The sequence below is a fragment of the Oncorhynchus keta genome, chromosome 1 (genome assembly GCF_023373465.1).
Source record: "Oncorhynchus keta strain PuntledgeMale-10-30-2019 chromosome 1, Oket_V2, whole genome shotgun sequence".
Taxonomy (NCBI): Eukaryota; Metazoa; Chordata; class Actinopteri; order Salmoniformes; family Salmonidae; genus Oncorhynchus; species Oncorhynchus keta.
Genome location: NC_068421.1, coordinates 40279920 through 40292789, shown reverse-complemented (window position 1 = coordinate 40292789; position 12870 = coordinate 40279920). Strand labels below are relative to the sequence as shown.

Sequence of the window (12870 nt, the reverse complement as noted above, 5' to 3'; positions counted from 1 at the left end):
ATATGGAGGGTTGTTTAGTTGCAGTAGCATGTTTTGGTTTTAATATTGTTTTCCCTAGTAGTTTTTAACACTTTCTTCCTCATTCACATATCTGATTATTACTTTACTAATACAAGCCATTGTAAAAGTCAAATGTTAACGTGTCTTACGGACAGCTGCACAATTGTGCAGGTTCTGTTTTAGTCACTTGCATCAAGTTGTCTGAAATGAAAGTGAAAGCTCTTCGAGTTGAGTGGCACAGGGCAAGATATGTCCAGAAGACCGTTTTGTAACATGAGTTTAAACGTCAATATTCTTATCTGTTTATTTCTCTGTGGAGGTAGGCTACTTTATGACCTTTATTTTTTTTGCTATCATATTTCTATAATCTGATGGTTTCAGGAATGTTGTGCTCGTTCGGCGTTATGTTTGTTAGCCTATAATTATGATTGATTTTTAAATGTGAAGTTACATTTTAAACTCTTATAGTGCTTATTCTACGTATTCCTCGATTTGACAGAGGTGCCAGGAATCCAGTCTTTCGAACAGGTGCCTTGGCTGCCCTGTCTGCTGGTGGATGAAAGTGTAACGTTCAATGATGAGGGACATGCTGAAACCGAGTACCAGCACAGAGACGCTGGGCTGCAGTTTGGCCATCCAGGGGACAGTGCTTTGAACCCGAATACGATCACCTTCCTTGTTACAGGTGAATGAGAGAAACCGCTAAACAAATGTCAGATTTGGTTATATGTTCTTCACTGGTTAATGTTTGTTGTTTTCAACACTTTCAACAATGCGCTTCAAACCGTGTGTTCAGGCTCTAAGGTGGACATGAGGAAGTACATTGAAGGAGTAGTGGAGCACCAACTGCAGTGTGAGATCCGCAGGTACAACACAGAGGGCCTCCAGATGCGTTGGCCAGGTTTAGGAGCCCAGGACCATGACGTCTGGTTCACCTGCACCATACGGCACACGGGCGGCGTATTCATCATCACCAGCTTCCTCAGACACACCCCTGCAACGCCCACACCTGGCCAGGCACACTACAGCAACTGGGCCGCCATCGCAGACAGAGCGGCGCTAACCACTTCAAGTAAATGCAGACTTTTCCTTCTGTCTATTTCTTATGCAGTAGATCAAGTCAAACTCATTCCACGGAGGGCGGAGTCTGGGTTTTCTCTCCAGCCTTGTACTTGATTAAGGTCACTAATTAGCAGTTGTGTAAAGTACTTAAGTTAAAATACTTGAAAGTACTACTTAAGTTGTTATTTGGGGTATCTACTTTGCTGTTTTATATTTTTGACTACTTTTACTTCACTACATTCCTTAGGAAAATATTGTACTTTTTACTCCATACATTTTCCTTGACACTCAAAAGTACTGAATGCTTAGCAGGACAGGAAAATGGTCAAATTCACGCACTTATCAACTGAACATCCCTGGTCAACCCTACTGCCTCTGATCTGACGGACTCACTAAACACGCATGCTTCGTTTGTAAATTATGTCTGAATGTTTGAGTCTGCCTGTGGCTTTCCGTAAATAAATGTAAAAAATGGTGCCATCTGGTTTGCTTAATATAAGGAATTTTAAATTATTTATACTTTTGATACTTAAGTATATTTAAAACCAAATATTTTTTTACTTTTTAGAGTTTACTGGGTGACTTTTACTTGAGTCATTTTTGTATTTTAAGGTATCATTACTTTTACTCAAGAATGACAGTTGGGTACTTTTCCCACCACTGCTAATTAGTAAGGAACTCCCCTCCCTGAGTTGTCTAGGTCTTCATTGAAAGGGGGGGGGGGGAACCTGCAGATACTCGGCCAGCCGTGGAATGAGTTTGACACTTCTGCAGTAGATGTAGGCTGTACTCTAGTCCAGTGCTTTCCAATCCTGGTGCACATTTTATTTTTGATACTATGCTTGATGATTAGTTGATTCAACTGTGTTAGTGCTAGGGCAAATATCTACACACCTTGGGAAGCACTGCTCTAGTCTGTAACATACAGGACCAGTCAAAAGTTTGGACACCTACTCATTCAAGGGTTTTTCTTTTTTTACTATTTTCTACATTGTAGAATAATAGTGAAGACAACTATGAAATAACACACATGGACTCATGTAGTAACCAAAAAAGTGATAAACAAATCTATTTTAGATTCTTCAAAGTAGTGTTTGGTTCTGAGAATGGAAATATACTTATTCATGTCACTGAGGGAGAGCGGATAATGTATGTCAGGATATGTTATTGTTAGCCATCAGGGATCCTCAGAGGAGAAGAGACAGTCTGGTACCAGTCACCATGACAGCCGTGAGTTGGGGAGGAGTGAGCACTTTGGGGCAGAGGTCCGGTCAGATGAGGTGAGGAAGAACTAATTTCACTGAAGGGTTTTGTGTCTCAACAGAGATGCATTGGCTGTTCCAATGTGTAGGAAGTGACTCCACATAGGAGAAAGGGTTACTAGTGCTGGTGTGAATGTTTTTGTCGACTCAGCTGTTCAATCCTTTAGGAAGAATAAGCTTGGTTTGAGCTTTCAGTGTCCGAGTTCTTACTCTAATAATCAGAACCTAGCAGAAGCCACCCTTTGCCTTGATGACAGCTTTGCACACGCTTGGCATTCTCTCAACCAGCTTCATGAGGTAGTCACCTGGAATGCTTTTCCAACAGTCTTGAAGGCGTTCCCACATGCTGAGCACTTGGAGGCTTTTCCTTCACTCTGCAGTCCAACTCATTCTAAACCAACTGAATTGGGTTGAGGTCGGGTGATTGTGGAGGCCAGGTCATCTCATGCAGCACTCCGTCACTCACCTTCTTGGTCAAATAGCCCTTACACAGCCTGAATGTGTGTTTTGGGTCATTGTCCTATTGAAAAACAAGTGATAGTCCCACTAAGCGCAAACCAGATGTGATGGCGTATCGATGCAGTATGCTGTGGTAGCCATGCTGGTTATGTGTGGCTTGAATTCAAAATAAATCACTGACACTGTCACCAGCAAAGCACCATCACACGTCTCCTCCATGCTTTTAGGTGGGAACCACACATGCAGAGATAATCCGTTCACCTACTCAGCGTCTCCCAAAGACACGGCGGTTGGAACCAATAATGTCTAATCTCAAAAAAGGACAGATTTCCACTGGTCTAATGTCCATTGCTCATGTTTCTTGTCCCAAGCAAGTCTCTTCGTCTTATTGGTGTCCTTGAGTAGTAGCTTCTTTGCAGTAATTCAGCCGTGAAGGCCTGCTTCACGCAGTCTCCTATGAACAGTTGATGTTGATGGTTCTTTTACTTGAACTCTGAAGCATTTATTTGGGCTGCAATCTGAGGCGCAGTTAATTGCCGATTTCTGAGGCTGGTACCTCTAATGAACTTATCCTCTGCAGCAGAGGTAACTCTGTCTTCCTTTCCTGTGGTGGTCCTCATGAGTTTCATGGCGCTTGATGGTTTTTGCGACTGTACTTGAAGAAACTTTCAAAGTTTGACATTTTCCGTATTGGCTGACCTTCATGTCTTATAGTAGTGCTGTACGGTCGTATCTCTTTGCTTATTTGAACGGTTCTTGCCATAATATGGACTTTTACCAAATAGGTCTATCTTCTGTATACCACCCCTACCTTGTCACAACACAACTAATTGGCTCGAACGCATGAAGAACGAAATAAATTCCACATTTAACTCTTAACAAGGCACACCTGTTAATTGAAATGCATTCCAGGTGACTACCTCATGAAGCTGGTTGAGAAAATGCCAATAGTGTTCAAAACTGTCATCAAGGCAAAGGGCGGCTACTTTGAAGAATCTCAAATATAAAATATACACTTTTTTTTGCTTACTACGTGATTCCATATGGTATGTCATAGTTTTGATGTCTTTGCTGTTATTTTACAATGTAGAAAGCAGTCTAAATAAAGGGATCCTTGAATGAGTAGGTGTATCTAAACTTTTGACTGGTACTGTGTGTCAGTTATTCCTTTTATACCCTTGTTTATTTGATTTAGGCATTTGTATATCTATGAGTAAAAATGTTAGGTAAATTGTCCAATACTTCTCTCTCCTAAAAGTCTGAGTCACATATACTGTATTGTATGTGTAAGTCAGACGCATCAGAATGAGACCCTGGCTATAATCTCTTTCTAAATTTCTCCTTCCTCTGCACCCCCTTCCTGCCCTGCCTTGACTGTGACCTGTTTGTAGCTGTGATGCTAGTCCTCACCCGCTCTCCCTCTGTGCGGGTGGGCCTAGTGAAGCAACAGAGCCTGCATTGTCAGTTTGACGTGGACCACAAGGCAGCTGACCTGACAGTGGAATGGCGTTTGCAACGACACGGCGAACGCACCACGCTCTTCAGCCACTCCAGCCGCTCGGGCCAGTCGAAGGGGAGCGGGGTGCCGCTTAACGCCATCGGTAGAGGCAACGCATCCCTGACGCTCCCCCTCACCAAGCAGAGCAGCGAGGGGACGTATGTCTGCCTTGTCTCAGTGCCTCCGCTGTTTGGTAGCCATGACATCACTCTGCACATCATGGGTAAGGTGGAGGGGTTAGGGGTCACAGGACTTGATGCAGACACATTTCGTTGTTGAAGCTTTGCGCCATCATTTGCTCATTGAACGAATAAGCAAATTACTTTTATTATCACTTCCTGATATGGTATACACTTTTATGAATTTGTCCATCTCTATGCCATGATAGCCAGTTAAAGGTGTCATGGACTGCCATTTTTATCACCTTGTGTATACCGCCAACATCCTCATTGTAATGCCAGTCATTTCTGACATCGCCCCTCAGAGCCGCCTCGCGTGTCCTTGAACGTGGACTCTACCATCTTCCTGGTGGACAGGGGGGAGCAGAAGGTGGTGTGTGAGGCAGAGGGCTACTACCCCCTGGATGTGGAGATGGAGTGGTTCAGGGAGCCCAGTGGTGGAGGTGGAGGCCTCCTACCAGAGAAGCTGGACACTGTCCTGTACTCCAGCCACCGCCACCACCAGGACGGGACCTACTCTCTGTCGGCCTTCTTCCTGCTCCACGCTTTCCTGCATGACTCGGGCTCCAAGTACTTCTGCAGGGTGTCTCACAGCTCCCAGCGCATGCCCATCCGCAAAAGCTTCACCCTCATCGTCACAGGTTAGGTGTTTTAGGAACTTCTCATGGAGTTTTAAACCTTATACCCCCTTATACCCTAAACCTTATTACATACAGTGTTACAGTATGCGTTCATACACATTTCTGCAGATTTACAGAAGCATATTTTATACACACTGAGTATACCAAACATTAAGAACACCTTTGTAATGGTTGACCCCCCTTCCCACATTGTGTCAAGTTGCCTGGATGTCTTATGGGTGGTGGACCATTCTAGATACATACGGGAAACTGAGTGTGAAAAACCCAGCAGCGTTGCAGTTCTTGATACAAACCGGTGCGCCTGGCACCTACTACATACTACATTCAATGGCACTTCAATATTTTGTCTTTCCCGTTCAGCCTCCGAATGGCAAACATACACAAGCCATGTCTCACGGATTAAAAATCCTTCTTTATCCTGTCTCCTCCCCTTCATCTACACTAATTTGAACTGGATTTAACAAGTTAAATCAATAAGAAATCACAACTTTCACCTGGATTCACCTGGTCAGTCAATGTCATGGAAAGAGCAGGTGTTCTTAATGTTTCCAACACTCAATGTATATAGTCTTCACGGAATATTAATCCGAACGTACTACATTGTATGCAGTACCAATTCATGGCCACTAGATGGCAGCCCCAGTACCTACACAATATACTGTATTATGCTATGAAAGGAGCATGCTACAAAAAACTGCATTGACTGAAACTTTGGATGTTATGTTTTATCAGAGTATGACAGTTGGAACGCTGCACTGTGGTTGTTCTTTGGCTTTGGATCCATCTTGGTCATGGTGGCCATTTTGTTTGTGATGCTACCCCGCCTGAGCTCAGGTGAGCGTCTCAGGTTCACCACACTCTGTCCTTTACCTTCAGTCATTGCCAGGTTAAGCTTGTTAAATGAGGTCACCCAATTGAGATATTGCTAATTATTGTTTGCTTGCTAGTTCACCTTTTGAACCCTTGAATGTTTTTTTTTTTACAGCAAGAAAAGCTAATCAGGTGGGTACATCTTCATACCTAACGCGTGTGTTTCAAGTTTTATTAGTAGTATTTACAGGATACGCATGGTATACGTCATCCAACGAAATGCTTACTTGCAGATTCTTTCTCTACAACAATAACATATAAGCATACAAAGTAAATGGCAGTAGAATAGAAAACATTTTAGCATAAGTATAATACAGGAAGGCAAAATATACAGTGCATTCGGAAAGTATTCAGACCCCTTGACTTTTCACATTTTGTTACATTAAAGCCTTATTCTAAAATTGATTTAGTTTTTGCCCCTCAAGCTACACACACTAACTACCCCATAATGACAAATCAAAACAGGTTTAGACATTGTTGCAAATTCATTTAAAAAAAAAGAATTACAGAAATATCACATTTACATAAGTATTCAGACAATGTACTTAGTACTTTGTTGAAGCACCTTTAGCAGTGATTACAGCCTCGAGTGGTCTTGGGTATGACTCTACAAGCTTGGCAGACCTGTAATTGGAGAGTTTCTTCCATTCTCTGCAGATCGTCTCAAGGACTATCATGTAGGATGGGGAGCGTTGCTGCACAGCGATTTTTCAGGCCTCTCCAGAGACGTTAGTTCGGGGGACATTCAGTGACTTGTACCGAAGCCACTCCTGCGTTGTCTTGTCTGTGCTTAGGGTCGTTGTCCTGTTGGAAGGTTAACCTTCGCCCCAGTCTGAGGTCCTGAGCGCTCTGGAGCAAGTTTGCATCAAGGATCTCTGTACTTTGCTCTGTTTATCTTTGCCTCGATCCTGACTTGTCTCCCGGGTCACTGCTTCTGAAAACCATCCCCACAGCATGATGCTGCCACCAGCATGCTTCACCGTAGGGATGGTGCCAGGTTTCCTCCAGACGAGACACTTGGCATTCAGGCCAAAGAGTTCAATCTTGGTTTCATCAGATCAGAGAATCTTGTTTCTCATGGTCTGAGAGTCTTCAGGTGCCTTTTGGAAAACTCCAATGGGCAGTCATGTGCCTTTTTTACTGAGGAGTGACTTTCTTCTGGCCATTCTACCATAAAGGCCTGATTTGGTGGAGTGCTGCAGAGATGGTTGTCCTTCTGGAAGGTTTTCCCATCTCCACAGAGGAACTCTGTCAGAGAGACCATCGGGATATTTGTCATCTCCCTGACCAAGGCCCTTCTACCCCGATTGCTCAGTTTGGCCGGTTGGCCAGCTCTAGGAAGAGTCTTGGTGGTTCCACACTCCTTCCATTTAAGAACGATGGAAGCCACTGTGTTCTTGGGGACCTTCAATGCTGCAGACATTTTTTGTTAACCTTCCACAGATCTGTATCTCGACACAATCCTGTCTTGGCGCTCTATGGACAATTCCGTCGACCTCATGACTTGGTTTTTACTCTGACATGCACAGTCAACTGTGGAACCTTATATAGACAGGTGTGTGCTTTTCCAAATCATGTCCAATCTGTTGAATTCACCACAGGTGGACTCAAATCAAGTTGTAGAAACATCTCAAGGATGATCAATGAAACAGGATGCACCTGCGCTCAATTTCGAGTCCCTTGGCAAAGGGTCTGTATACTTATTTACATAAGGTATTTCTGGGGTTTTTAAAAAAATAGATAAATGTAAAAACCTGTTTTCACTTTGGCGTTATTGTGTGTAGATTGCCGAGCAATTGGTTTTATTAGATACCTTTTTGATTAAGGCTGTAACTATAAGAAAATGTGGATAAAGTCAAAGGGTGTGTGTACTTTCCCAAGGCACTGTGTAGTCCAATATTTACACATGTACTGGAGAAGGTGGGATGGGGGGGCAGTGTGTAAACTGAGCAGTATATTAAGGGTTTGGTTGTGTGTGTGTGTGTGTAGCATGACTGTAGGGTTATCACGATACCAGCGTTACGATACTGAGAGGTATCTTGGCAAGGAAACAAAACATGAAGCTGACTACATTTCCTGAGGAAAACAGTCCTAATGTTGTAAACAAGCAGCCTTATGTTGTCACCCAGAATCACGTTTCTTTTCCAAGCTATAGCACACATTTGACATACTGTAGTTTTTATTTATTTAAAGGACCATAGCATTTAGTCTGCTTTGTTTTCCTTTTTGAAAATCAGGTGTTGTAGTATACTGGTATCTTGACAACCCTACATGACTGTATACGTGTGGGTGTTTGTGAGAGACTTCCCTGCTCATTGTGTGTGTACTGTATCTCTCCTGTTCAGCACAAGCCCTACTGAGAGAACAATCCAGAGTGGTCCTTCTCTTCATCTCTGGACTTCTCCATCAGATGGTTTATTTTGGAGTTAATGTTTCCCCTGAATCTCCTATTATTAAAAGTAAGAAAAGACAGTTTAGAGAGACTATCCCACAAGGTCATAGTACTGCTCTACGATGAGATTGTGTAAGGTGGCTTAATTTTCCTATACGAATACTTGACATGGAATAATTTTTATTTTATAAAAATGCATGATAATGTATGCTATGAAAATATGCACTAGGAACTTGATTTGTTTAAAATTTAAAAGCAAGGGCACGGATGAGATTGTGAATATAAATGTGTATTATTTATTTGTATTTAATAATTGCTGTTGCATTTACTGTTTTAGCTCTAGAGGTTTCTACTAAGTTAACAGGTGTGTGATGTCAAATCCAATCAGCACAAATCAGACATGGAATGCAACACAATGTGCTTCACAGGGAGAGAAAAAAACTGAAATAATTACTACACAAGTGTAAATAGGATGAAAACCAAAGAATAACAAGCTGAATGACTAAAAAACACCCTAAGCAAAAGCATAGCTAAAAAGGTGTCTTTTAAGAGCTCTTTAAAATATGACCACAGTTTTTGCCTCCCTGCGGTTCTCTGGCAGGCAATTCCAGTGGCTGGGGACATAATAGCTAAAAGCTGCCTTTCCATGTGTCTTGGTCCTAGGTTGAGAGTTCAATAGAAAGCCCCTTTGTAATAATTAGGTCCAGAGTATGGCTGCAGTTATGGGTGGGCCCAAAAACATGTTGGATAATGTCCCTAGAGCTCAAAAGATTCATAAATTCTCTTTGTCAACATAAATTTAAGTCACCCAACATAATGAATTGATTATAGTTCTCAAGGACACTAGACAATAGTTCAGAGAAATCAGTAAAAAAAAAGTGTGGCAGTGCTTTGGTGGCCTATACAGGGGTTATGGCGAGCACTGGTGTCTGCCATTTTAAAACAGTATAGCGGCATGCTCAAAAGTCCCAAAGTCGCCAAACTACAGCTGAGAGCATTAGTAAAAATGGAGACCCCCCCCACCCACGCACACACACACTTTGAAAATATGTAGTTTGACACTGTCTTCTGCTGAAAGCCAATCTGTTTCCAGAGGCTGTGGCGTAATCTTGGTTAAGTCTTTAGTACCATACATATGGAGAAATACTGTGCCAAAGCCCCATCTCTGTTTCTACATAGTTAACTTTACCATAAACACTTCACTCAGGAATGGCAGCTGTTCCCAAAGGGCACTTGGTACATTCCCCCCAAGCCATACCTTTGGGCACTAATGTTGGCACGTGGGGAGAAGTGTGGCTCTGGAGAGGCTATCATCACAGAGCAGAGCCAGTGTAAAGCTGTGTGCCTGGTGGGTCAGGAGTCAGCTGAGGGCCAGGGCTCTGCTCCGGCACACAGCCCAGCTCAGAGCTCCACCAGTGGAAAGGGCTGTAATGGGATCTGGGGGCTCAAAGATATACCGAGTAGACCCACGGGTAGTTCTAACTGAGCATCTGCTTCCAGTAAACTATGATGATTCACAATCTGGGGTCATACTAGGGTCAGGATTGGTTGTGATCTAGGTCTATTATAGTCAACTATTGTTGTTGGTTACATATTTAGTCCCTCGGAAGGGCTCCATCGAATATAAACTTGGAAAGTAAAGAGACAGATCTGGATGATAACTTCCCTTCAGTAAATGTTCCCGGGTGAGTTTTGGAGATACTACTTCATCAAAGGGATTGTAAAACAATAATGTAGGTGTAGCTAGTTTATTTGCAAAAATGATTCATGCCAATTGTTGACAAGCATGCACTTGTTAAGCAGTGGTACAAAAAGTACCCAATTGTCATACTAGAGTATAAGTATAGATTAGAGGTCGACCGATTGTGTGATTTTTTTTTTTTGTCAACGCAGATACCGATTTAATCGTCCGATTTAAAAAATATATAATACTATTTTTATTTTTGTTGTTGTAATGACAATTACAACAATACTGAATGAGCAGTTATTTCAACTTAATATAATACATCAATAATCCATTTAGCCTCAAATAAATAATGAAACATGTTCAATTTGGTTTATATTTCATATATCTTGTTCAATTTGTATTTCATATCTTTGACTATTGGATGTTTTTATAGGCACTTTAGTATTGCCAGTGTAACAGTATAGCTTCCGTCCCTCTCCTTGCTCCTCCCTGGGCTCGAACCAGGAACACATGGACAACAGCCACCCTCGAAGCATCGTTAGCCATCGCTCCACAAAATCCACTGCCCTTGCAGAGCAAGGGGAACAACTACTCCAAGTCTGAGTGAGTGACATTTGAAACGCTATTAGCGCGCACCCCGCTAACTAGCTAGCCATTTCACATCGGTTACACCAGCCTAATCTCGGGAGTTGATAGGCTTGAAGTCATAAACAGTGCAATGCTTGAAGCACAGGGAAGAGCTGCTGGCAAAACGCACGAAAGTGCTGTTTGAATGAATGCTTACGAGCCTGCTGCTGCCTACCATCGCTCGGTCAGATTTCTCAATCAAATGTCAAATCATAGACTTAATTAAAACAACACACAGAAATACGAGCCTTTGATCATTAATATGGTCGAATCCGGAAACTATCATTTCAAAAACAAAATGTTTATTTCAGTGAAATACGGAACCGTTCCGTATTTCATCTAACGGGTGGCATCCCTAAGTCTAAATATTGCTGTTACATTGTACAACCTTCAATGTTATGTCATAATAAAATTGATGTAACATTCTGGCAAATTAGTTCACAACGAGCCAGACGTCCCAGACTGTTGCATATACCCTGACTCTGCAAGAGAAGTGACACAATTTACCTAGTTAATTTATTTTAATGTTAGCAGGCAATATTAACTAAATATGCAGGTTTAAAAATATATACTTTGGTATTGATTTTAAGAAAGGTGTTGATGTTTATGGTTATTGGAGCAATGACAGTCCTTTTTTGCGAATGTGCTTGTTAAATCACTCCTCATAGATTATATGCAACGCAGGACAAGCTAGATAAACTAGTAATATCATCAACCATGTGTAGTTAACTAGTGATTATGATTGTTTTTTATAAGATAAGTTTAATGCTAGCTTGCAACTTACCTTGGCTTCTTACTGCATTTGCGTAACAGGCAGGCACCTCATGTAGTGCAATGAGAGGCAGGTGGCTAGAGCGTGGACTAGTTAACTGTAAGGTTGCAAGATTGAATCCCAGAGTTGACAAGGTAAAAATCTGTCGTTCTGCCCCTGAACAAGGCAGTTAACCCACCGTTCCTAGGCCGTCATTGAAAATAAGAATGTGTTCTTAACTGACTCCCCTAAATAAAGGTGTAAAAAAAACACACAAAGGCCAAATCTGTAACCAAAAATACATATTTCAAATTTGTTATGAAAACATGAAATCGGCCCTAATTAATTGGCCATTCTGATTAATCGGTCAACCTCTAGTATAAATACATTTTTAAAGAAAGTTACTCAAATAAAAGTGAAAGTCAGCCAGTGAAATACTACTTGAGTAAAAGTCTAGAAGTATTTGGTTTTAAATATACCTAAGTATCAAAAGTAATTGTAATTGCTAAAATATACTTACGTATCAAAAGTCAAATGTATGAATCATTTAAAATTCCTTATCTGCTATATCTTTAACCAAAGCCTGAAGGAGTGTGTGTGTGTCCACAGGCATGGAAGGACGCCAAAGTAATGCCACTGCCTAAAAATAGTAAAGTACCCTTTGGTGGCTCTATCAGCTGCCCAATCAGTTTGCTGCCTGTTCTTACTAATCTGATGGAGAGGATTGTTTGACCAAGTACAATACTATCTTTCAGAAAACACTACTTTCAGCATGCATATAGAGAAGGGCACTCAACTTGTACTGCACTAACTCTGATGATGATGATTGGTTAAAAGAGATGGATAAAAATATGATAGTTGGAGTAGTATTGTTATATTTCAGTGCAGCCTTTTTTGTTATTGTTCATAAATTGCTCTGATTGAAAACTAACTTGCTATGGCTTTACATTACCTGCCATTACATGTTTGGAGAGTTCTTTATCCAATTGAACCCAAACAGTGTTCGCCAATGGAAGCTTCTCTAACATATGTACAGTGTGGTGTCCCTCATGGCAGTTGCCTTGGGCTGCTTCTCTTCTCTATTTTTACAAATCATTTGCCACAGGTCTTCCACATACATAGTAATTTTAGCTTTATGTATGATTCCACACTCTACATGTCAGCACCAAAAGCCGGTGAGCGCACTGAAATTCTAAAAAGGAATTCAGTCCGTATCAGAATGGGTGATTTTTAAATAATAAACTGGTCTTGCATGTAAAACTAAAAGCATTATATTTGGTTCAAAACATTCTCTAAGACCTAAACCTCAACTGGTGTTTTACATAAATATGTGACTGTTGAGGAAGCTAAACTCCTAGGTATAACATTGGATGGTCAATTATCATGATTAAGTCATATTGACAAAGTTGTTGTGAAGATGGGGAGGGGTATGTCTGTTTTTA

At 41.5% G+C, this 12870-nt stretch overlaps 1 protein-coding gene across 2 annotated transcripts; it reads left to right on the top strand.

The window, feature by feature from the left end:
* Positions 1 to 5: 5 nt before the first annotated feature.
* LOC118385020 (tapasin-related protein-like) lies at positions 6 to 10237 on the top strand. Of its 2 annotated transcripts, none has more exons than XM_035771812.2 (8): positions 6 to 319; positions 500 to 685; positions 797 to 1072; positions 4175 to 4504; positions 4766 to 5101; positions 5834 to 5935; positions 6087 to 6103; positions 8317 to 10237. In XM_035771812.2, exons 1-8 carry the CDS (start codon positions 250 to 252, stop codon positions 8329 to 8331), a joined length of 1332 nt encoding a protein of 443 aa, XP_035627705.1. In that variant the 5' UTR covers positions 6 to 249; the 3' UTR covers positions 8332 to 10237. The 2 variants fall into 2 exon arrangements, with proteins under 2 accessions (XP_035627705.1, XP_052380799.1); XM_052524839.1 differs by lacking the exon at positions 8317 to 10237 and adding an exon at positions 6629 to 8310.
* Positions 10238 to 12870: the final 2633 nt, after the last annotated feature.